Source organism: Colossoma macropomum, unplaced genomic scaffold, assembly GCF_904425465.1.
Source record: "Colossoma macropomum unplaced genomic scaffold, Colossoma_macropomum, whole genome shotgun sequence".
Taxonomy (NCBI): domain Eukaryota; kingdom Metazoa; phylum Chordata; class Actinopteri; order Characiformes; family Serrasalmidae; genus Colossoma; species Colossoma macropomum.
In genome coordinates, this window is record NW_023494787.1 from 32479577 (window position 1) to 32505848 (window position 26272).

At 38.0% G+C, this 26272-nt stretch overlaps 2 protein-coding genes across 4 annotated transcripts in view; both read right to left on the reverse strand.

The window, feature by feature from the left end:
- Positions 1-1336: 1336 nt before the first annotated feature.
- dazl (deleted in azoospermia-like) lies at positions 1337-13954 on the reverse strand. The gene is made up of 10 exons (XM_036565701.1): positions 13779-13954; positions 12750-12869; positions 12581-12672; positions 12397-12448; positions 12166-12232; positions 6287-6417; positions 5771-5851; positions 5032-5085; positions 4554-4632; positions 1337-1437 (listed from the first exon to the last, which is right to left on the reverse strand). Exons 1-9 carry the CDS (start codon positions 13779-13781, stop codon positions 4588-4590), a joined length of 645 nt encoding a protein of 214 aa, XP_036421594.1. The 5' UTR covers positions 13782-13954; the 3' UTR covers positions 1337-1437; positions 4554-4587.
- An 836-nt stretch (positions 13955-14790) lies between these two features.
- Positions 14791-26272, reverse strand: part of tbc1d5 (TBC1 domain family, member 5) — a 38215-nt gene continuing 26733 nt past the window's right edge. For 2 of the 3 annotated variants that reach the window (XM_036567008.1, XM_036567006.1), the window contains exons 16-23: positions 25906-25991; positions 25545-25813; positions 22762-22824; positions 20434-20642; positions 19801-19897; positions 19626-19705; positions 17744-18022; positions 14791-15981 (exon numbers count right to left, since the gene is read on the reverse strand). In XM_036567008.1, the coding sequence (XP_036422901.1) occupies positions 15736-15981; positions 17744-18022; positions 19626-19705; positions 19801-19897; positions 20434-20642; positions 22762-22824; positions 25545-25813; positions 25906-25991 (1329 nt within the window). In that variant the 3' untranslated portion in view covers positions 14791-15735. The remainder of the gene's footprint in view (positions 15982-17743; positions 18023-19625; positions 19706-19800; positions 19898-20433; positions 20643-22761; positions 22825-25544; positions 25814-25905; positions 25992-26272) is intronic. The other variant, XM_036567007.1, reaches the window with a different exon arrangement.

The following is a 26272-nucleotide window of genomic DNA, read 5'->3' on the forward strand; positions in this document are numbered from 1 at the left end:
CTTTTAATTATTTACTTTAATTAACTTCAACTTTATTTATTTTAAACAAGACAAGACACCAAACCTTATAACACCTTAAACTAGCTTACATTTTAACCCTAAGGACAGTGATTGACTAATGCCATCAATTCGAGAAGAAACTACAGTCCTATGAGGCCATAGGAGATGACCAAATGAATTAACCAAATGCCAATTTTATGGAAATGTTCTGAATTGTTTACTAATCCTTTATACTTTGTTGTGCTAATGCTGGCACAAAATTGGTTACATGCCAACCTAAATATTAGTGAGAAAATGACAAATCTATGGGAAAATGAAAACTCTAAAACTGACCATTATAAACAAAAATCATCCTGCTTGTGTTAACGTCAGATGTTTTTTACAATACATTACCTCAGTGAAGAAAAAAGTAACGTAGGAAAGGGAAAACAAAAGACTGTGAGCATTCACAAAAATTGAATAAAGAACAAAAACCAATAAACCTCCACCAAAAAACATCACAAACATTAACCTCAAATCGTGATAGAACGTGAAGCATCAATCATTTTCATTGACTTAAAACATCACAAACTCAATGCGCCTAAGACATTTTACTATTACAGGGCTGAGTTTAAAAGATATATTTGATTGTCTGAATTTATGCAGTGATTCTTTTCCCTGTCCTCACAACTGCACAAACATTACAGCAAATGGAACGACTGAAATCTGATAACCAAACAGGCAAAGCCAAAAAAAACAGAAACCCCAATTCAGTGATAAACACTCAAAATAGTGAGTTAAGTACTGGGCATCCCCAAGTAGTTCAAACACAAAATAATAAAATAAGTAAATACATGCATAAAAATGTAAACGTTAATATAAATTAAAAAAAAAAGCGTTTAAAGCCGTGAGTTAAGAAGTAAATAAATACACCCCTGCCAGCCTGAATGACTGTATAGAAGTTGATGAAACTGAACTGAATTCGTTGAACAATTCCAGAAGCCTCGAGAAAAGTCGTCTCCCCTCAAAATCAACAAAGCATTTGGAGAGCGACGGAGGTGCATTAAATTTAAAATAAAGACAACATAAATCTTAGTTAACATAAAATATAAATACACATACTTGTGATCTTAAAAGTGTCTTTTTAAAGGTTTGGTATGACAAAGACAAATGCACAATACAAATAAATCGACAAAAAAAAGGCAGTGTGTGTGTGAAGTGTACTCCAGAGCAAAGCATGTGGACCCACACGCTGTATGCAGTTAGAAGTCTGACCACATGACCATGATTTTGCCTGACCTACTATCAAACTGATGTCACTCAGCATGGGGCCTTTTTTATAGTCTGAAAACACACACACACTGAAAGCATACCAAAGGTAGAATCATGAGAATGTTCTCTCAGAAATTTCTGCCATTTCCAAGATGATGTCATTTTCTGCTTCGGCAGGACTTGACCCTGAAACCAAATACAACACAGGATGAGAGTGGTCGAGGACAGTAAAGCTGTTTTTTTTCTTTTCTAACCCCAGATTATCCACACAAGCATCACTACTACCTACATTTGCAGTATTATCGTCAAATGTTCAGTATCATCTAAGCCTAGCTAATACATGCCATTTAATCGCGCAATCAAAGTATACTACACATTCAATAAAACTGCAGAAGGGTCAGAAAATACAACCTAAATGAGAAAAAATTAAAAGCATTCCATATCTATGTGTAATATTTAGTTGTTCCAAGATCTTTGTTAATGAGAGATTCTTCCTACAGATATAATTAGGGCTGGCCCAAATAATCTGAATATTCAAATATTCGTTCAGAAGCTTTGTCCTCCATTAACTTCGTAGAATCCAACAGCATTCTAGGGCACTCTTGTAGATTCCTGACAATTTCAGAGCTGGAGGTTCATTGCCATCTCAGACAAAACATTTTAGCACAAAACCAAGAATGGTAATTACCTAAGGATGGACATGTTCTTAAGTTATATAAAATGCTGTGCATCATGTTATGTCTAGGTAGTGCCACCTGAAGTCCACACTCACAACTACGATTATTTCACTCCTACTAGGCTGGTTTAGTCACAATACATCTTGAACTTGGGCCACTAAGTTAGCAATGCAATACGAACTTGGCTATCCATTCTGTAAACCAGCTAAATTGACTATGACAGCACATTGCTAAACAAACATTTTTAAAGGTTTATGTCTTGAACTATGTCTGTGTCGTCACTGTTATTTAGGTTAGCAAAACCCCAGTCAGTCTCCTTATCTAAAAAGCAGCACTTTCTGCATCTTTGGGCATCTATTGTTTAAAAAAAAAAATGCATGTGTGTAAAACTGTTACAAATTCGAAAACTAGAATATTGAGTAAAAACCGGACTAACAAATAAACTTTCATACTTAAATGGACTGACATACTATAAACTATGGCTATTTATGAAATATAAATTTTATTGTTTTTAAGGATAGTATTGAGAAGGAGTATTAGAGTAACTGTTCAGAAACACCAACAAGTATTCAAAGCCTATAAAACACTATTTGGGCCAGCCCTAGATATAATGCTTAAACAATATTAACCATTTGTTCTGACTGTAACACAATACATGGCCAAAAGTATGTGGGCTCCCCTTCTAATGAGTAGGTTTGGCTATTTCAGCCACACGCATTAATAATGAGTTCACAGAATCAAAACATACAGTCATGCAATCTCTATTAAAAAAAATAAAACACTGGCAGTAGAACGGGACGTACTCAAACTGCATGTCTGTAGTTAAATTTACCAAATCAAGCCAAACAAGGGCTGTAAAAAGTGACAATCTTTCTTTTATTTCTCATTACGTATATTACCCTACACTTACTACAAAGCATAAATGACTTGCAAAGGATGTGTTGCTAAGATCATTAATGAAAAGGCAGAGATAGTCAGCTCTACTATAACTGGTGTTACCTTGAACTAAAAACAATGAACAGGTATTTCTCTGTTCCCAATATTATGGGTGTTAAAAGTTATGTTGTGTAGAGTCCATAGGTCAACATCATTACTGCTTCAGGTTTAGTGTTACAGTTAGCTCAATAGTTCATCTAAAGGCACAGCCTTCTTACTGATTTAACCTGCAAAAACCAAACAATTTCCCTTTTCCATTTCTAAATAATACAAAGTTTAATAAAACAATTAAAAAGCATACCTCTGCTTACTGTTAAAACTACATCCCTTCATACTGCTGTTTTAGTCTGTGTAAGCTAGCTAAACAGCAGGTAACGTGAGCTCAACGCACACAGAGCGAGTTATGTGAAAGTTATTTGAAAAACCCTGAATCCTACAATCATGTGAATTAAAATTTAAGACAACTTATTTCCTGAGACATTGTAAAGTACAAAAATTAATCTACAGACATGTGAACACCCAGCTAGAAGCTCAACAGCTCAGCAACTTTCAATGTGGCACAGTCATAAGACACCACCATTCCAACAAGTCAGTTAGTCAAATAACAACTCAACAACAGCTTAGCCATGAAGCAGTAGACCACACAAGCTCAAACAATGGAACCACCAAGTGCTGAAGTGCAAAGCACGTAAGATCATCTATTCACAGCTGCAGCACTAACTACCATACTCCAAACTGCCTCTGGAACATCAGCTGGTCATCGGGAGCTTCATGGATTGGGTTTGATTAGCCGCAACTGGACTCTGGGTTTGGTGGATGCCAGGAGAACTCTACCTGACCGAATGCACAGTGCGTAGAGTAAAGTTTGGTGGTGGAGGAATAATTGCCTAGGGCTATTCTTCATGATTTGGGCCAGGACCCTTAGTTCTAGTGATGGTAAATCTTATCACTACAGTAAATGACATTCTAGAAGAAGAAGTGTGGTACCAACTTTGTGGCAACACTTTGGGGAATGCTCTTGCTCCTGTTTCAGCATGACTATGTCCCTGTGCCCAAAGCTCAGTTCATAAAGAGATGATTTGATGAGGTATTTGTAAAAGAACTTGACTGACTTTCACAGAGCCCTGAATTCAGCCCCAATGCCAACTGCAAGCCATGCACAGAACGCCTTCCCTCATGAGCATGAACGTAAGCTTAAATAATTTTGATGTCCTGATTACACTGAAGTTAAAACAAAATACAATTAAATAGAGTCCAGCATAATATGCCAGTAGGTTGCAATAACAGTAAGGCTTACTTAGTAAGCTTAAGTTATTTTAATATTTTGTCAAGAAGCAATTTATAGTCTGTAAATGTGCAATTCATTAAAAAAGCTAAAAGGACTACTAAAACACACCAAGAACAAAGTTAGCTTAACTACTTCTGACAACACAGTAAGGCATGTTTAACATGTCTATGTGACGTTATGACATTACCTCCAATGAGGAAAGGGGCAACGAGAGATAAGGGCAATAACTCCTTGGTTAGAGTTGGACCCCACAGATACTAAAGGGGGTGGCTAGAGGCATGATCAGACAATATTATACATTACACAATCTCAAAAGCCTAGTCCACATACATGTAGCCATGTAATGTAGTCTCCAGTAACTGGTAAAACATTATAAAAAAAAGGGGAATGGGGATTCTTACCAGAAAAACAATCCACACCTGAAACAGCAAAGGACTATAGGAGAGTCAGCAAGGTCTGGACCCCACAATCTACATAGCTCTGAAACACATACACAATAGATGTTAAAGCACTGGACAAACTAATTTTGATACTGTGACACACTACCCTATACACACAAATATTACTTCACCCTAGGGCTATGTATACCTCCCAACAATCCATAACCTCTTCATAACATTAAATTCACAGTTTAAGCCAGCACTGCCCTCCAATGGTTAAAGAAGGTACACACCACAGGACATGACATCTAAATCTATTACTCATGAAGCTTGTGATGAATGAAGAAGAAATCAGATGGGACCAAATAATTTGGGACAGGTCTAAAACTGTTTGTAAGTAATTGAACTGAAACATAATCATTAGGCATCAAATCAGTACTCATCATATTCCCACCACATCCAAATATATGATGCTGAAAAAAAGATGCAGAAAACTGACCTGATTGATCAGCCTTGTCCTCTGGTCACCACACCACTGTGGTGGTAGGGGATACTAGTACAAAAAATACAAGAATGAAATTGTTTCCCCAGCACTGACCATATTTGTGCCGCTTAGATAAAAGGTGCAAACCTACAACTTCAATTCACATCTAAAAATTACAGATCAGTATGGACCGTTTTTAACTGGTAACCTATACAATAAAAGTGTAGTGCAGTTTTACCTGGGCAAAAAATGTATTGCTTGCCACATTACAGAGCAGGCACACACGTTCAGAACTGAAGTTATGGCTTCCCAATATATCATATACATCCTTGCAAACAGGGATAATGGTACTTATACTAGAAGATTAAATGGTGACTATATGGATGTCTCAAAAGCTTGTTTAAACTGTGCTTATACTGGCAAACAGCCTGACACTGGTCTGTGACTCAGCTTGATTATGATGAATAACTGACTTTCCTTAAGTTCCTTATGTACTGACTAAAAAGGTTGACACTGGGGATTTGAATATGTATCTGGGCCTTCCCTCATTCCAGCTGTTAAGCTGTGCAATGAGAATGGCAGATGGCAAAATGTTCTCAACCAGAGACACATTTCAGTGAGTGAATCAAAAGGGCTGCACTCGTCTGATGTGCATGTTCTTATTTGAACACTATAAAAGATGCTAAAGTCAACTGCAGTCATTTAGGATGCTTAAACATTCTTATACATGTTTACTGAGGGTGTCTTTACGTACCGGATACGCATAAGATGACTGTGTGTAGTTCATAGGCACCTGAGGGATCATTACCCCTGGAAAGCCAGTGTAAGAATATGGCTTGGGAAGAACAGAGAAGATATCACTGGCCCTAGGTGTCAACAGAGCTCCTATTGTTTTCAAGTTTCTGTCCATCCTTATAAATGTCAGGGCATTTTAATAATTTGACATCTTAATACAATGACCTCCAAAGGGATGTAAATAAAAACACTTTTGTTACAGAAATAGCAAACACACTACATCTTCAAAAACATTTATGTACACGACAAATTCAATCAGATAAAAATAAAAACAAATGAAGTAACTCAAAGCACACTAAAAATGTTGAAATATATTATCAACCACTAGAATCTAGCATGTAAATGTAATTATAGCATACTATTCACCATTTAAGAACTTGCTGGCCCCAAAATACTTAATGAAACAAGAAATAAAGAACAGAGCATCTAACCTCATGTTGCTAATGTGGTCTGAATAACATAACTGTGTATTCACCTGTAGATACTGACTACCTCCACTGAGCACAGGTGAGGGTGGGGCCAGGCCAGGAGGGCAACAGGTACAGTACATGTAGGGGGAGGGGCTTACCCACTGAGATGGACCAACCAGAGGGGACTGGAGAGAACCTAGATATGAAAACATGTCACTAAGATAAAGAACAATGCAAGTGTGAACAATGCCAACTAAACCCACACACGCTACGGTTAAAACCAGGGGTGCCCAAGCCTGATCCTAGTGATCCACCACCCTGCAGCAGTTAGCTCCAAAACTAATCTTACACAACTGATTCATCTAATGAAGGCCTTTAAGAGTATTTGAATGTCAGAGTTGTATGCTGGATCTGAACTCTCCAGGTTGGTTGAGCACAGTAGCCTAAACCCATACTCAGATTACTTTTACTTCAGTGAAATCATGACTCAAGTCTATTTATACTCTTAAAAAATATGGTTCTTCACTACAGGTGCAGCCTGTTGAGCTCTAATTACATTACTAATGTAACAAAACTTGTTTTTCATTTCACAATTGACTCTATATCTAGTGGTGGGTGATATATCAGTTCATCCAGCGTACTGGCTGAAATTCTTTTTAAGGTATTAGTTCTGCCATTACCATCATACCAGTATGCACATAAATGCACAAAATGCAATAGACAGACAGTGCAAAACAGACATTCCCTCAGCTTACAAGCTGAGAGTCTCTGCAGTTCCTCAGCCTCAGGCACCAGAATTTAACTGCTGCACCATTCAAGGAGAAATAGGAAAATTTAAACAAGAAGCTGACTTCAGCTTCATTTCAGTTTTGTCACGCTCAGAGAAGCCGCTGTGTACATACACTTGCCTTTACCTCATTATGGTTAGAAAGTAATATTGACATCTGTCTACATGTAACAAAACAAAACAACATAAAATCGTGAATTGTCAAATCGATGAAAGCTGAGGAATATGGCACTGTTTTCCTCTAGATTTCTTCTAGAGAAAAACTAGATACTTTCCTTGTAAACAAGCTTAAATCAAAAGTATTAAGATTAAAAATACCCAAAAACAAAACTAACTCAGCCAAATGTATGATGCTGCCAAATGTAACAGCCAAATGAATACACAACTAACACAGATAATAAATGCCTTAACTGCACCTAGTAGAAGATACTGCCATGACAGCTAAGCAAAATTTAATTCATATGACATACTTACAACTAATTTAGGAAGCATTAGTATAAATATATACAAAGAAAAAAAATTAACATTGTGGTACTACAATTACACTGATTTTGTTTCTGCCTTAATTGTTGGGAGTGGACCTGATTATACCAAACTGACACTTAGTCGGATATCCAAACAGGTCTACATGAAAAGAATCTATTCAAGATTGTTCGACTGAATAATATGTAATCATTTTTGAACTGCCGACAAATTGACATTATGAAATGTTACTTGTTTGCTGTTGCAAAGAATTATTATGTAGTGTTTAAAAAATGTTTTAAACTGAAATCCTTCAGTATCATAGCGTAACTTTGCTCACATAAGAATTACTTTTGTAGAAAATGGCCCTTGATAGGTAGGCTACTCTTCTGGGAAACAGATTTAAGCTATTTGCTGAAATTATCTTTCTTAAATGTCATCACTCTTTGTAAAATAATTTTTTAAAATAGTTTTTTTACCTTGTGTATTTACTTGTCTGACTGGACAAGTAAATTCATCATCCACTTGTCCAACACAAACACGAATAACGGACGAGGGTTAATGTCTGGCTCTGCTTGTGAAAATATCCTTGTTTTTAATAGCCTAACACACTATTAGAGATGAAACGATATTAAAATTTCCTATCACAATTATCATGACCAATATTATCACAATTATCGGTATTATCGCGATATTGTTCAAATGTTTTGAAAAGTAAAATAAATTAAAAAATAAATACTGATACACAAACTGAAACTCGTTTCAACAACATTTATATTAACACAAATAGAACTGGCAGCAATATGCACTTTTTGTTTTCATAAACATTAAAAAATAAGGTCACTACATTTTTAGTATTACTTTTGTATTACTTACAATACTTGTAATACTCTGTAAACGAAAGAATAGCAAATGTATTATTACAGTTATTATTACTATTATTACTGTTATTATTCTTTTTCTTCTTATTATTATTATTATTAATTACAATAACTAGGGATTTCCCTGCATAGAGAATTAAATCTCGACCAACTCTGAGGTGGGTCTTAATGGAAAATTACTACTTCTAAGAAGGGCTGCACTCGGGGGATTTCTGTCCTAACTGCAATTGTAGCATTATTGTGCCGTTGTGGCGCTGTACCCCTAATCAACACAGTGCACCAGGAAAAACAGCCAAAATCACAGAGGAACTGCGTGACCGCGCTGTGAGCTGCAGACAGTGTAGAACTCACACAGTGTGTCTTCACCTGTGGAGCTGCTTCTCTAAAAGCATTTTAAAACTAAAACATAACTTAAAACGAACATGCATCTGAGCTGCGGCAGAAACACTCCTGAAGTTTAATCTCTGAAACTCTGCTTTTCCTAAAAGCAGCATGCAGCGTTACTCGTGCGAGGTCCCGTCTCAAAGCACACTATCTTCCCTATGTAGTGCACTTCGTGGATCATGAAATAGCAAATCCTTCACCCAAAGTGTGCATGAAATGTTCGACTAAGTCATCTATAATGAACATTAACAACAGGTTACAAATTCCCTATTTAAAACTCAACTGCTGGTTAATAAAGATCGTGTTTGTTTGAACAGTAGCGCACTATGTAGGGGACATTGAGTGATTTGAGACAGTTATTCTCTCAGAAAGTAAACACTGCAAGCGAGACGAGAAAGGGGAGCTGTGCAGATTGAACCTCTGCAGCGTCTCGTTCCAGAGCTTGTGTGACTGCTAACTCAGAGCTCATTTTGGAGACTCTGCTCCACAGAAATGTGTTAAAACTTTAGTTTCGATTCACAGTTGATTCACCGATTGTTTTTCTTTTCTGACGCTAAAAGCTTCATTTTATATTATTAACGAACCATAAGCATTGGTTAAACCACACAAACCGTGACATTCTTCGTATATGGTTGGTATGTTATATGTGGTATATAAAGCTTTTATTCAATTCCTACTGGCACAAAAACACTCCATATATGATCAAAATCTGCAGATTTTTGCTCCAAACACAAGAGTTCAACTATATACTAAACTTCAGACAAACAGAAATAATGCTGTCACATTGGATTTAAGCTATAGTGTGGTAACTCAGTGTTTTAAACGTGTCTGTGTTTTCAATTTTAATTCAGTATAGATTTAACATTACTACTTACCCCCCTGATAAGCTGATTTAGCCTATCAAAATATCCTAATTTGTATTAATGCTGGTGACATTTTCTGACACAAACCAGCTTCTTTTTCTAATTTTCCCACTCCACCTGACAGTTACATTACAACTACATTCTGGTGCCTGAGGTGGAATGGGAAAATTCAAACAAGAAGTTGGCAAACAAGAAAAAATTTAGTTTTAATGCTGGTGGTCTCTTTTTTTATCAGGAGATTTAAGCTATCATAACATCCTACATAGAATTTCATGTACAGAGCTACCTATAAATATGTGCTACAGTAGGACATTTCGACAAGGTAGCACAACTCTCAACTACACCACTGACAATGTGTAGTGTTTTTACAAGAGTAGGTAACAAAGTTTCACTTTACATTACTGACAAGCTTTTAGCAAGCTAGATAAACAAACCAAAGATTTAAAGTGTTGCATCCTTTCACAGCATTTTTCTTTCTACATGTTCAATGAAGCTTCCCTCTGCAGTCTTATAAAAACCAAAATATTGACATTTCAGACTGCGTTTAAAAGGCACTGGAGTAATACCATTTGCCCCACTTGTAAATCCCACTCGAACATCCAACAAGTCGTATTTACAACTGATAAACTCAGGATTCTAGATACACAAGTTTATGAGATGTAAAAGGTGAAAGGTCACGTTATACATTACATGAGTGAAAAACGCTAAACTTGCAGTAAACACAGAAAATACATAGCTGATGTGCTTCTTTTAGATCTATGTGCGTTTTAACTCAGCCCAGAAAAAGCAGGAAATGTATTCTCCAATCTCCATGCGTTCTTTCTCTGTATGGCAGGTGCACCTATGCAAGAGCACCCTAACAGAGTTAAACTGCATTTACTAGTTAACCATCTGCTATATACAACCTTCCAATGAGCTCAATGAATGCAGCATTAAGGCTCACTTCTACTCAACGTTAAAACACGGATACAAAAGGAGCCTTCTGTCTGTACTCTGCGTTCACTTTGTCCATATTTGTGCACGTTCTCTGAAAGCTTATGGATACGGACGCCCGCCATGTTTCCACTGACATAAAACACACCAACGGTGCATGCGGCACCTGCACGCCTGCGTCCTGGAGACTGCTGTTAAATTTGGTCGATGCTGGACAGTATTTAACACAAGTTTTTCAAAGCACGTTAATCAATTATACTAACAGTTATACTAACTTTATTAAGAGAAGAAATGTTTATGTTAGGTTGGTGGTGGGTTTTCCAGAATAGTGATGAGGACTGTGTTTTGAGCTGTTAGCACTGGAAATGCCGTGTCTGGCCTGGTTTTCAGCAAATTAAAAATAAAGCTGTGTTGCGGACTGTAACCTTGCGTTGAACCTCATGAAATTTCTCCAAAGAACCCCAAACGTTACAGCATTTTGTAGTCTTCACAGATTTTCACTGACAACAAAAACCAAAAAAACGAATATCTAAATCCCAAAATTAAAAACTGAATACCTACTCAACAAAAAAATATCTGAATAGTTGAATATTTGGGCCCAGCCCTAAAAAGTTCATTGTTCATTACAGGTTTCTGATTTACAGCTCACTGACCACTCTCTTTAGCATAGTCAAACCTCAATTCTGACATCACTACAAAACAGAAGGCTGAGACTTGTCAAGATTACAAAACGAATACCAATAACAGCTTTGCTGTTGTAATCACTACATGGGATGGAATCTAAAAAGATGCCGATATCATCCAGTATAAATAGACTGTCTCTCTATAACAGTATTTAATAAGAATTCTCTGACTCAAATCATTCATGTCAGCTGATTCCCTAATATAACATTCAATAGCTGCGTTCCAAAGCCTAGGCTGCAGGCTGTAGGATCTTGATAGGACTGTCCTATGAAGACTCCTCCTTAGTAGCCTATTGGTCACACAAATGGAACAGCACTAATGAGACTGCATGGTGACGTCACCAGAGCGGCGCAAAACTCGTGAGGGAACTGGTGAGAGGAAGTAAAGCCTGTGGCATTGTGTTTGATGCTTTTTCATTTCTCCATGGAAGTGGAGATGTTCTTATGTAGTACGATAAACTACATATTTACAAATACTTCTAAATAAAATACGATATATGGACGAATTCTTTAATTAAATCAGTGATTTTACACTTTATAAGGTAACAAAGTCAAATTTAAGTAAATGATTAATTTGTACTTTAAAACAAGCTCTGCTCCAATGGCTTTGTTTTCCGTTATTTTCGTTGTGCTGTTTTTTTTTCTCCTTCACGTCGTTCATGCGCAGAGAATTGTGGGTAACTAAAGGCCGGGAAGGAAACATCTGATGCGTCCTTCAAATCACCCAGAACGTAGGTTGCATTTCTAGGCTGTGTAGTGAAGCATCCTACACTTTGGAACAGCCTTCTAAGACTTAGCGGCCAAGAAACACAGCTTACCTCGGCTGCGGCCTAGGCTTTGGAACGCAGCTAATGTTAGCTTAGGTCATACTACACATCACTACCCCAGAACATACTAAAACAACAAACATACAAAATAAATAAATAAAAAAATCTTGGAAACCTGACTCACGAGAACTCCGCTCCTTCATGATGGCAGGGCCCAGTTTGAGTTTCTTCCCTTTGAAAGTGATCTGTTGCTGTGACAGAGACAGACACACATGCAGTCACACATTAGGGCTGCAAGGACAAGATAAGGCATACCTGACCCCAATAAATAAACAAATTACCACTCATTTCACAGACTCAGATAACCCATCACACCATGAAAATGATGTAAATATTTTACAGTGACCTTACTTACTTCTACGATAGTCTGAATGTCAACATCCTCGCTGAAGTAAACAAAACCATACCTATGCCGAAATGTAAATAAAAATCAGCAATGACAGCCCAGGAACAGGGCTTCTCAAAACTGTACTTTTGATGCATGGCTCAGTACAGAGATGATCTGCTTCGCCACAAACACAATGTGAAAATGCACTCACCCTTTGCAGATACCACCACGGTAGGTGATTATTTTAACCTCCTTCACCGCGCCGTATCTAGCGAAGAAATCTCGGATCTCGTTTTCCTCTACCTAAGCAGACGGAAAGAGTCTCATCATTAGTAGTCATTTAATTCTTGATTATTTAATTTTAGGAAGATACGGCTCACCTTCATGTCAATGCCCCCAACGAACAGCGTGTTAGGGGTCAGTTTGCCCTCCGGTAAGACGTAACCGTTCGACAGCTTCAGAGCCGACGTCTGAAATCCATGGCGCTGTTTCTGTATATCCTGAATCATTCAAAGCGTTTGACAAGCCACATTTTATAGAAAGCCTTTTTTGTTTTACATTTTGACAATATAATAAGGTAGCTGTTAACGTTAACTTTTAAATTACTAAGTTCAAACATTCCAGAAGCAACGTCACTGAGATTTGTTCATTTCCGCAGACATTCTGTTAAGCGTTTTAGAAGTGAATAAATAGAAATATTCGATAAAATAAAGCATTAAGCTAAAAATCCGTTTTGTCGGGTTTGTAAAGAAGAAATACTATGCATACTAATCTAGCTAATAATTTAGCCCAGCCAACGCTAGCTGGTCGCTAACTTTAACGGGCTTCATTTAGCTAAGCTAACTTACTTCCAGAGAAGCCGTTTGTTAGCCACACAGCTAACCGTTCACGCGCCTTTCAGAAAACAGTTTTAACCTTGTTATCTACGAAAGAAACATTTAACTTTAGCTTTTAGCCACAGTTAAATGAAGAAGTTAACACTGGCCAAATTATTAATCCTCTCGACTCAAACTCAGAAACACACAGTGGTCAGCTAACTGCTAAGGTTAATAACGAAACATAAGCGTGGTTAGTCATTGCCACCCCTAGTTCTTTAACTAGCTATCTCGGTGCTTGTTCCACGCGCAATTAGCCCCGCAGAAAACTCACACATATATAATGTACCTACGTCAAGATAAAACAGCTACGTGTAACGTTAAATTGAAAAATGACATAAATAATGAACAGTATGAGTCCAGCATGTCAATGCAATCAACGAAGTTAGCTAGCTAGCTAACTGGCTTAGCTAGCCGAACGTTAACTTTCTCTCAGGTCGCGGATTCCCTCAGTCAGAATGTGTTGGAAATAATGTCACCGACGAACATGAACATACTCTTTACTGTACATGTGGTGAGCTTTATTACACTTACCATGTCTAAAACCTCTAAAATATCTCAATAAATTAATATCTGCCCAAATTCCCTTCCCGCTTCAGCTGAAATCATCCACCTAAACTAGCGTTCGCGTTGTGACAAGATCCCAGTGCAACGCCACGCCTACACTCAGCACTAATTGGAGTAGTATAGGACTAATTGGGAGAACCCACACATTTCACTGAGGGTTTTTGTCCGCATACAGTGAAACCAGATTGATTTAACGAGTCTAAGGTTTCATTTATGGCTGTGTGATGAAATTACGTTATAAATCTGAATCTTGCGTTGACACACTGCGACATGGCCAAAATACGTCAAAACGTTATTGTACCCATTTGTACCTTTACTCTACTAGCAAGATGCTGACAAGCAGGAGAAAACCTATGAAATATTTATTTTTATTGACACATTCATGTTTTTCATCTTCCTGAAACTTTTGCATCATGTAAAAGCCTTCCTACTGCAAAGATGAGTAAATGCCTCAAATTAGCTAATCTTTATTTCCAGTCAAAAACATTGCTTAGGCAACAAGAGCCATTACTGTGGAAAGAGTCCTCCATTAAAAAAAATCGACCATGTTTTAAACACAAATTTCCATCAAATCCAACGACCAGATATATGATAAGACAGCAAATACCAGCTTTTCCCCCCTCACCTAGGATGTAAGCAACTGAGCAGTTTCCCAAAATCGCCGTAGTGTTAAGATCATCTGAACTGGTAGAGAGAGTGTTCCGTGTGATGCTCGCTCTTTCATTTAAGAATCATCTTTGGGCTAAGATGCTTTTGGGAAACCCAGCCCAAATCTGTTCTCCTCAGTTCCAAAGTGAACTTGACATTGTGGAAATCCTGCCATCTGGAACTTCAAGTTAACTATTCATATTAATGTTTACATTAACTAATAATAAGAGTCTTTTTTGCGAGATGGCCAAAAATGAGTTATCTAGTCCTCTTTGCCAACACTATATCAATTAAGAATCACAATTGTACTGCAAAATGCACACACCAGTGGTTGTGTCAAGAGCAATAATGCCTTTTTTATTCATCTGGAGTTAATATCATTTCAACATTTCAATATGAGAACATCCCTCTTGTGCAATGCCATACACAGCTACCATGGGAACCAAGAGAAATTAGATAAAGGACACGAGGAACATAACCTAGTAGAACATAAGAGTTCGCATATCACTGATTTAAAAAAAAAGGTGAAAAAAAAAAATCATAATTTAACAAAAGCTTAAATTGCATCTATGGGTTAAAATCCATTAGAAAAAAATAAAAAGGGGAACAGAAGAAGTCAATAGATACATAAATTGACATGTATTCAGGCACTGGATAATAAACAATCAATGCTGGAGAGAAATAGATGTTACTGATGCAGTTCATGGAGATGATTAAGGCTCCCCCTTCTCTGGCAGGTTTAAGAGACGCTTTGCCATCAACATTATTATAGTCGGTATGCAAAGAGAGGGAGAGGAAGAGAATAGTCTGAGTACTGATGAAGAGTACAGCACTAGTAAGAGCCACACTGCATGAAGGGGAGTATATGAGGGGCTTATTAATATATTACGTTATAGTGTGCAGTGTATGGGATCGTATTAAGATTCATCAAGTAAACTGTAGGTGTCCAAATTTCTGGGTGCAAATGTGTTTTAAGGTAAATTACAGTACAGAGCAACTAAAAAGCTAAACCAAAGGTGCTGACATAGGCTGTGGATCAGAGGATACAGCTGTATAGACAGACGATTATGGTCTGTAGGAAATATACATATATGTCTATAGGAAATATGAACAAGGTCAAGGGAGCAGGTTATGGAATGGGGTCTGGGGACTTAGGGGTTCATAAGGCATTCTGCCCAAGTTCATATGTGCAAAAGTCCAGCTGAGTGGCTTATCCCCTAAAGGGGGTTAAAGGTCAAAGATCCAAAGACAGGGCAGGCTGCCTGAACTACACCGTTCAAATGTCAGCAGGATTAACGATGGTAAAATCAGAGTCCTTGCTGTTAGTGCTGCCCCCATCAGGACTGGACGAGCCAGAGGTGGTTCCCATAAGAGGATCCTGAAATTCCGCCTTGTTGAAAGGTCGTCCATGCTTGAAGGTCGGGGCAATGGCAGAGCCTCCATGCTCCTCGCTCTCATTTGGCTGGAGTTCTCCATCCTGTGAGACCAGAATGTAATCGTCCCAGTTCCTCCCTTCAGCAGCCTAGGGTGATAGAATAGAAAGAAAGAGAAAGAAATAAGGTTTTAAGAAGCCATTCGGGAACAAATTATACTTCTGTATCTGTGAATCTGGCAACACTTGGTATGTATTCCTGATTAACATGCAGGGACAACAAAACCATCCCCATGGCAAATAAAGTGGTATATGTCTGAAAATACGCAAGTATATCCTGTTTACCACCAACTAAAAACTTAAAAGAAAACTCTTGCTTAATTTTGATTAACTAAAGTTGTGAGGCCTAAACTTTTTTTCAGCCCATATATTATAGGTTACTCTGAAAACCTGCAAAAATGTGTTTTCCATTGGACAGATTAAAACTGGTCCACAAAAGGAATTCATTTTTTTTAAACTCATAGTCATGGAAGTTCAGAAAATCTACAGTAAATCAGAATTTTTGATATGCAATTTACTGTTATGGACTGCCGGCCTGTGTGTGTGTGAGAGATATGCAGTTTAGCTTTACTCTAACATTATACATTCTCATATCCCACATGGGAAAGAAATATATGTAAAATTTATTTATGAGATATGCTTGAAAACGTAAGAAAATGGCCCAATTTTTTTTGCTTAATGTACTTTAGTGTTTGGAATATATTTTGGAATAAAACAATGTATTTGAAATGTATCTCACACATACGAGTAGGTACATATATATACACACACACACACACACAATCAGATGTTGGAAACACTTTTCAATCCGTAAACCTAAGCACCTGCAAATGTGTGCCTTTGAGTACATTTAGCAACAGGCTACACAAACTCCACTAGATACCTCTGCAACAAATGTTTTAAATTACTTCAGATTTAACAGAATAAATAACAGCACATAACCTGAGCTACTTGTTCAGGTATAACAAAACTGAAACACATCTATTTACTGAAGTATTTACAGAAAAAGCAGAAATGAAGCAACTACTACTTACAGGGTGGTAGAACGATACAAGGAGGCAAATGTGCGGCGGCGAAAAACTAATGAACTTGAATGGGACAGGAGGTTATTTCTCATCGTTGTTTGTCACATTGAACAGTTAAATGAATTTCACAAAGATTTTATTATGAAACAGTTTACATTACTATCAAATAGATAGTAGTAATAGATAGCTACAGATAGCAAAGAGGGCTCAGCTCTGTTTGCTGCTGAGATGAGCCAAAGATGCTGAGGCTTCAGTTCACTCTGGCCCAGTTTAACCCCTGAGCTGAACAGCAGTTTGAAAATTTGGCAAGACCAATGGCCGCATCTGAGACAAGTCTGAGTACAAATACTATTACTAGTCCAATAAAACATCTTGAGTCTGGACTCCATGAAGGAAAGGAAAGTCTCAAGGTGCACTGTAGTGTAGAGTAATGGATAGTAAAAAATGTTGGATGTAATTAAGAAGATATTTTTATCATGTTGTATTTTGTTTAGTTATGTTTTGGATCTTGTCCCAACCTCAATAATGCTCAACCAGTCAGCATCGTCTTGATGCACAGCACTCCAGATTCACACAATGCTTGTAATTGGGGTTTTGGAGGTCACCTCTCCAACTCTACAAGCTATAATTATCCATAAACCTCTTCTCAGTCTCCACACATACCTTTATGAACATCTTCACAGAAGTATAAATCAAATCAAAATAAAAAACAAAATGAAAAAAAAAACAAAACACAGAACTGAGTACTAAATTGGCCATCTCGTTGTGCCTAAAATATTATAAATGCATATGATTGCATTTAATACTTGATGTAATTCCTCTCTAACCTGTGACTCTATTGTGGGCGCTCCTTCACTTCGCATCAGCTTTTCCTCCTGCATCTCTATCTCTTTCTCTTGCTCTGAGAGGTGGCTGGGGTCCAGCTGAGAACTGATTTGTGCACAATCAGTATCAGTATCAGCAGTAGCAGCTGTGGAGCCATCCTGTTGAGCTCTGTGCTGGGCTGTAGAGCAGTAGTGGTTGTCTGATATGGTGATCTCCTCATTCTCTTCGGCCTCCAGCTGGCTCTGGTTAAAGCGTAGAGCTCCCTTTAAAATGTCTTTGATCTGCAAAGAGGCACAATGAGTAAAGCGTGTTTATGTCTGCATGTGAAACCTCTAGCAGACAGGTAACCTCAATTAGTGCTACAGCCAGAGCTGCCAACTCTTCCGCACGGACTGTGAGACTCACCCAATTCAGTCTAATCTCATGCTCTGATGCCACACTCGACATTTCTCACACATTTTTACAACCTACTGATGAATCTGAACACTCATGAAGTTTTCTAGTATTCTGCATTCTAGTTTTCACTGATTAACTCTAGACCGGCAATGGCAGTTTACTTGAATACAAGAAAAAGACATCATGCTAACTTGTCAGTCGCTGCCGGTCCGCATATGTTGTGGCAACAGGAAACCAATGACAGCAGTAAGATGCGTGAACTGAAAGCACTGCATTTGTGTGTCCAAGTAGAGAAAACCCAAGAAACGCAAGACAAATGGATGAAAACTGAAGGAAAATGAAAACATAAATAACCAACATGATTAGAAAACGAAACGTGATCAATAACAAGAAAACTGTTTATGACTACACATTTTATGTGGCAAAATGAACACAGTTCTGTCTCCTTACATGCTAAACAGTAACCAGTGCTAGTTTTCACTGTGTATCTGTTTACTTTGAAATCTGTGTCCATGAAGTGCAGCCACGTGAAGAACTTAACAGTGCTACTGCCAGTAGCAGTGCAAGAACCGCTGTTTTGAGGAGAAGGGTCTAACTACAGAGCCGCAGTACCAGAATCTTAGACTCACAGTCCCAGCTCCGGATATGATGTTACATAGTGGTCGAGGGGCTTAGTAGCTACCGTATGTTTCATTTTATTACATGGAAGGCATAAAAGGCAGTGCGTAACATTTTTGGAAACCCAAATGGCTTTCCTTACTCCTACATAGTGCACTTTATTAGTTTTAAAAAAATGTACTTGTACACAAAAGTAGTTCACTATACAACTTGTAGGGAATTGTGCACATGTGGCTGAATCTCAAATACCTTTTTGTTAGACATATTATGCACTGTTTAGGTGCCAGAGTCATTATTTTGAGACCTACGTAGTGCACTACTTAGGGAATAGGGAGCCATTTGTGATTCAGCCTAAGTGATCATAAAATAAAAGACAGTATGTTTTGCAGTCGAGCCAGATTGGATGTGTGAACGATCGCCTCATCAGAAATGATTTACACAATGTCCAATCCATGACCGCTGCCCCATCCCCCAAAGCCTCCAACCTGTAGTATCAACACTCACTGCCTCCTTTCGCACCACCCCTCCAACCCCCCCAGCTCGGCCCATAGAAATCTCACTCCAACAAAAATATAAAAGTTGGAAGCCATGGCTGTATCTATGCAGCATCTCAAGAGGCTTCATTGCCAGTAACTTCATATATAAATGTAATTTAGGTTGTTTCACCTCATACATTTGTCAGATTTGAAATTTTGTAGCATGTCATCACAACCTGCTTGCTAGGCAGATTTCAAAGATCCAAAATGGTGTGTGGTTCACTGTAAACTGTTCCCAACAAAAGCAAAATGATTCATTCAAATGCTTTGATTAAACTAAGTAAAATATCAATTTTGCACATCAGTTAAGGTGTATAATGTTTAAGTGTCACACCTGTTTGAGTCCAGCAAGTGACACCAGTACTTCATCCTCTTTTTCCAGATGTTCCTGCAGTATCACATCCTGAATTTTGCCTGTTTGCCACACATAAACCACATTATTCTCATTGCTAAGCTCTTTAGATTACATTTTCTCATCAAGGATACTAGTGACTTTTAGTCTGACTCACCGATATGCATGTTCATCATCTTAGCACAGTATTTGCTCATGGCCTCCAGATCATTGATCTGCCCCTGGAGGAATGAAACCTGGGCCTCCAACTCTTCCTGCATGCACGCAAACACACAGACATTTACAAGTGACAGAAAACTTTAAAGACACTTTAAAAAATTGTTTGTCATTATTTTATAGTATTTTTGGCCTCATATTTAACATTCTAAAAAATATTTCTAGTTAAAAAAAATTATTAGAATTACTCAAACTTGTATTACTTAAGTATGTGGACTCATGATTCATCAAATGGACTGCTTTGTTGCTACCACAGGTAAAAATAAAGGCAGCGTTTACATTAATACACAAAAAAGCTTCTGAATTATTTTTATATTCCTATTTAAGGCTTCGCTGTGACTAAGCAGATTAACAAGTAGGCAATTTTTCTTATAATTGCATATTATATACTGTATAATTCAGTGTTTACTGAAGAACTACTCTGATACCCTTTTTTTATTCTGCAGTGTATTCATTTGGAAATAAAATTAATGTGGATGAACAGACTGATCATAGGGTAAGGTTTGCCTTGGGAAGGAGGGTGGAGGTTGGTGTGTGAGCAGAAAAGTTACATAAAAGTATAACAGCTGCTCACCATATCCTTCTTGCCCATGGATTTGCTGTGTGAGCGGGAGCGACTGATGTTGAAGAACGAGTCTTTTTTTGTGGCCGAGAGGGGCGGGGACGACGTGCTGGACTCCCGTCCCCTGGACACCGGAAGAGGAGGGGATGACATAGCATGGTCCCGCCCACCAGATAAGCTCTCAGTACTCGGGGAGGAGCTTACAGTCCTGGATGTCTGGCCTAAAAAGTGCAGCCATCATTCAGAGAGGAAAAAGGAACAGAGAAAAGACATGAGTCTATAAATCAGGAATCAGATCAACAATAATGGGAAGTTTAATGTTTTGACTTTGGGAATGCACACTTTGACTTCAGAAAGGTTAAAGAAACACAGAAGACAAGCTGAAAAACAGTACACAGGCAAAACAGGTGCAGCAGACAGAGAAGTATGTGAGATTAAGCATTCAGATTCAAATCAGTGATGTCCTGATCCAATCCAGTCACATTTTAATGGATCAAGCATCATATTTAGCCCGATCCAGTTCAGATCCTTTGTTTCTTATTTGTATTCTTTTTACATCACTGTCGTAATGTGAATAATTAAAAAAATTGTGATATCCGTATAGAAACTTTGTCAATATATGGACACACGCATGTGTGGTTGTCACAAGACAAGCCCTTTTTTCTGCTGCTTTCCGCAACCAGCATGCCACCAAACGAAGTAAAAGTGCCGTTAGTAGAAACAGCATGTTCAAACTGAGAGAAAGGAGGTTACTGTGCACATGGGGACAAATGTGAAATTGCAGCTTCTTCACATTAATATAAAATTGTTATTTCAAATACATATTCCACAGAAACAGAAGCTGTCAGTTTGGAGTGTATATCACTGTGCACATACCAAAAGTAGTTTTACTGCAGCATTTAAAAGTAAGCCAAATCATCAGATCTGTCAATCAACTTGATCAATATTTTGATGATCAATATTTTATATGTCTTAGCATAGCGTTGGCCCTTTTATCAGGAGATCACTAGTTTTAGCCATGGTGATGCTACTGCCATCCGTGGCCAGGAGTCCAAGAGAGCACCATTGGCTTCGCTCTCTCTGGGTGGATAGGATTGATACATGGCATTTCTAAGTGCATCTCATACGAGAAGGTTTTTAGCCATGCAGGCCAGCATGAGATGAAAATGTGGTTTTATTAGGCATATACTGATGCATAATAGTGATAACATGGGACTGTTATATGGCTAGCCCACATGGAATACACTGCAAAAGTCTTCAATCTTGTAGGCTATAGATTATTCTAACCTTTCATAATAGGAATTCACTCATGTTGCATTCTACGTCTACAACTGAAGAACTGCTTTTTTCCCTGTAAATATACTCTACAGTGTTGGGCAAAAGTTTCAGGTACCTGAGACAATAGAATAGTAAGCATTTATTTACTCAGAAAAACACAACGTGATAAGCTGACCCCACACGCAGTGCCGGGAGCGGATAGCTTCCACACGTGCAACAGACTGCAGCAGAGTTTGCTGGGAAAGCTGTTTTTGAGATCGGTTCTCTGGACTGCTCCTGGGCTTGACAACAGCTTTCACACTTGACCAGGCAAGAGTGAGGGAAAGAGTTCGGTACATCTGGTCAAGTGAAAAAACTCTGGTTCCAGAAAAAACTCTAACGTGAAAATGCCCTAAGTTATTTTACAACAGACTCTGAATGGCTTTGTTTACAATTCAACAATTGAATTCAGCACAAATTTGTTGGAATTCCCTTTTTAAGTATTTAGATCATACAAGGGCCAAAAAATGGATCAGGACATCTCTAATTAAAACAACAGGGGATACTGAGGAATTGTAGTGCTCTTACACATGTAGAATTTATGGATTTATGCATATACTGTAGCCCCAGAGCTCATTGATTCTGGTCCTGAAGGGTCAAAGCCCACCAGAGTTTGGTGATTTCTCTGCTCTAACACACCTACTATACCTAGTCATTAACTGATGGGTTGAATCAGGTGTGTCTGAGCAGCGAAATCACCCAATTGTGAACTGATGAACTCTGCTGTAATGTATTATACACATTAGTATTAAGTGTGATATGAAAGAGCTGTCTGTGCATTTGTGGGCTGAAATTTGGTTCCTCAAGGGCCCCAACGTATAATTAAACACACTTGATTAGAGACAAGTTGCAAACTGGTGATTATGCACACTGCCACATGTGAACATAACATAGGGAAACATGCATTAACATACTAAATCACAGTAGAAGAACATGCATCCACACACTAAATTACACTGGCACAACGAACTGAAGAACAGGTGCACACCCCAGGGCTGATGCAGCTGCTAAGAGAGTCGTTACCTTGCATGTCAGAGAGTATTTGGGTGGGAAGAGAGATCTGAGATACTCCAGTAGAACCTACATCTAACAGACAGGAGAATGAGACCACTAAATACACCCACAGTGCACTAAGATACACCCATGCTCAAAGGTAAATACAAGGCTGCCAACTTTTACATTTTTTTAGAGGGAGATTTCAGAGGTCCAGGATGGCGGATAGGGAGGGGTGTGTGGTATGGTTTAAGTGGGCTTCAGAGTGTTTTTTTTTTGGACTGTAGTCTTTAGTAATATTCTGTATTACTACAAAATACTATTAAGGACATACAGTGTTTCATGCCCATTATGTGTCCTGGTTTCACACTGATGCTACTCTTTATGCTTACTATTGTAGGTACTAGATGCAGTTTTAGTTGCCAGCCATGATTGCCATTACATAGAAATGTTTAACACCGATATTTTTAAATCACTTTCTGAGTGATTTCATGAGTACCCATTTGACTTTTTTAAGCAATAAAGCCATTTTAAATGTCTGCACAATATGTCACTGAAATATGACTAAATGTTCCAGAATCAAATCTTTGCTATGTGGAAATCTGATCTGTTTCCACATCAACAATACATGTACAAATTTAATAAAAAAAAAGTACAATATCTAAAAATATAATTAGATTTTTGCTTACTTAGCTACTTCCTTATCCATAAAATACTGTTCTGTCATATTATGTTGCTTAACTTCTTAAACATTCAGAGGAACAAAGACTGAAAGCTGGTACGTTCTGCTTTTGTACAGTATCAGTAATTTGTTGTTAGCTGCCCCCTGAACTGGTCAACCTACTCTAATGAGGACAGAATATAGTCCAACTACAGAGAATATAGAATATAGACCAGTTAAAAAGCTCCTGTTATTGGTAACTAGAAGTGCAGCAGTGCAGCACTTGCTAAGCACAGATTTCAAAGCTAACAGTGACACAGTGAAAATGGGTAAAAGCAGCTTTCTTAGTTGTTTAGCTAATTTAGCTAAAACTGTTTACAGACAGAACAGCGTTCATTTTGCAGCAAAAACTGTGTTGTTGTGTGTAGTCATGAACACTGCTCTTATTCTTATCATTTTGTCTAAGAACTGTGTTTAGTGATTATATTTAGTTTACTGAACAAGTCTTCTTTACCTCTTTGTTTTCGTTCAGTTCGTCTGTTTGGCGTGTGATCAGTGAAGGTTTTTACTCTACTCTCTGACAAGAACTGCACTGCGTTCAGATGACACATTTTTTATTGGTTCAATGTTGCTATGGATACTGGTCCCCCCCACTGATCTAAAACACACATGTGCCAGTAGTGACTGACTAGCTTGCTCTCCTCCTTTCCTTCCTTACTAGAATTCAAGTAAACCGCTGTTGCCAGTCCAGTGTTTTAATCAGTGAAAGCTGGAGGGCTGAGGAGAAAAAGGAAACTTTATGAGCATTCAGATTCATCTGTAGGTCGTTTTGAGGAGAGACGTAAACATGCGTGAAAAACATGAAGTGTGTCGTGAGAGCATGAGATTATACCAGTCTATTTGCGTGAGTCTCATATTCAAGAGTGTGAGAGTTGGCAGCCATGTACATATCAAGTACTAAACAGTTTTTTGTTAATAAACAACATATTTTGTGTCATAATGTTTTAAATATGTGTTAAAACGAAGGAAGAAAAAAATGTCACACCATGTACAAAATCACTGAACAGTCACAATATATACCACTATTTTGTCTCATCTGAAATTCTGCCCTTTGATTTTCTGTGAGCGAGGTCTGGATGAGTGCTGTGTAAATAATGAAAATAAGCTATGTCCTACTACTGTCTATTTGCTCTTTGAGTGGATCAATAACTGCAGGTTTTGTAATTAAATTTCACTGCACATTGAGACGATAGCTATTCCTTCACAAGTTGACTTTAAACTGGGGTAAACTTATCAAGCTAGAAAGCTTATACAGTTCTGGCAAAGACTGTAGCTCTTGTCTTTTTATTCAAAAACACACTAGAGAGCTACCTTGAGAACTAGCAGTAGTGAAAAAACAAAAACAAAAAAAAAACAATACGCCATGCTAAAGACTATAGACTAGCTAACTAATGTTAGCGAGGCACATTTTTGTTAGTTATGTAGCTAAGTTCTTGAAGTCATGAAGCACAGGTGATGTAATTTTGCTGCAAATTCTTACTTAACTATAAGTCTAAATGGCAACAAATCAGTGAAAAAAAATGTCAGGAGAGAATGGTGGTGTTTACCATATTCGAATCAGAAGAGTATTTCAGATTGTTTTGTGTGAATGGAATTTGATGACGATTAAAAGCACCAAACCTGAGCTAATGTTACAAATAGTTCACATGCACATTTAGCTTTCAATCACCTAATAGAAAATGTTTTTTGTTTGCTCTTTCACAAAAGAGGCACCAAAAACATTGGTGACAGTACTTCCAGATGATCCAAAAAGTTATTAAAATGTTTAATGGCTGAAATGAAAAAGGTTTAATAAATGGATTTATTGAGCTTCTCTGTTGTTTGAGCTTACTGTGGTGCATTTAGGCCAAAAGAACACAATTTGTAGTTCTGACACATTGTTTAATTAGAACACATCTTTGTATTAAGAATTGAAACCCACTGCCTGTGTTAATGGAGATAACACACTAGTTGTGTCAAAAATTTCACAAAATGTGTTGTCCTTGACTAGACACATGAATGTGTTAAAAACAATTAAAAAAATGTGCTGCTTTTAACATATCCGTTTTTAAAGTGAAGGGCTTGTTCTGGAAGGATCCGCATGTAAGCTCACCTTTGCTAAGGTGCACGGGCATACTCTCAGACTTCAGCAGACGGTGCTGCGCCTGTGCCTGCATATGAGTGTGAGAGGAGGTGCTAGACGAATGCTCAACCAACGCCCGAGGCACCTGAGGCTGTGATGGCGGAGCTGAGAGCACCTCACTGTTGATGGGCGAGATGCCGCTGGAGCCGCCACCCATTGGGGCAATGAGCTTCCTGCCAAAGCTGATCAGAGAGCTGGAGACTTTGTTAATATTTAGGGGAGCTGCTTTAGTGCTAGCCCTGAATAAATAGAAAGGGACAACAAATCACAAGAGGGAAAATTTGTGAAGATACTGGCCAAGACTGCACAATCAGAGACAGGCACTACATACCGCGTCCTGTTGACAAGGTCAGCTCCACGGGTTTTGTAGTAGTCAAGGTTCTGCTGGAACTGATAGTTAACCGGCCTTGGGTTGTTCTGAAAGTAAGCAATGCGACAAACCATGAATCCAAATCAGCAGCACCACTACTTGCTACGCATGGACTACTTTGTATCCCATTCTTCATGGAATGGATATTAGTTTAAGATAATTTACTGGAGAATTCATCTCACGTTTAATTGCTTGCCCTGAGGTAACAACTGCAAAAACATCTGAAAATAACATAAAATATTCAGAAGATTATCCCAAAATATATTCTTATCACAATTATCATTGCCTAATTGTATTAAACAAAAAATTCAGAGGTCACTGTAGATCT

Coding starts and splice junctions, on each gene's coding strand:
- dazl (XM_036565701.1), bottom strand. Junction 6,418..12,165: donor CATGAAGGAGCGGAGTTCTC/GTGAGTCAGGTT, acceptor TTTCATATCTAG/GTTCTCTCCAGTCCCCTCTG. Junction 5,852..6,286: donor GAGGTAGTCAGTATCTACAG/GTGAATACACAG, acceptor GTTCTTCCCAAG/CCATATTCTTACACTGGCTT.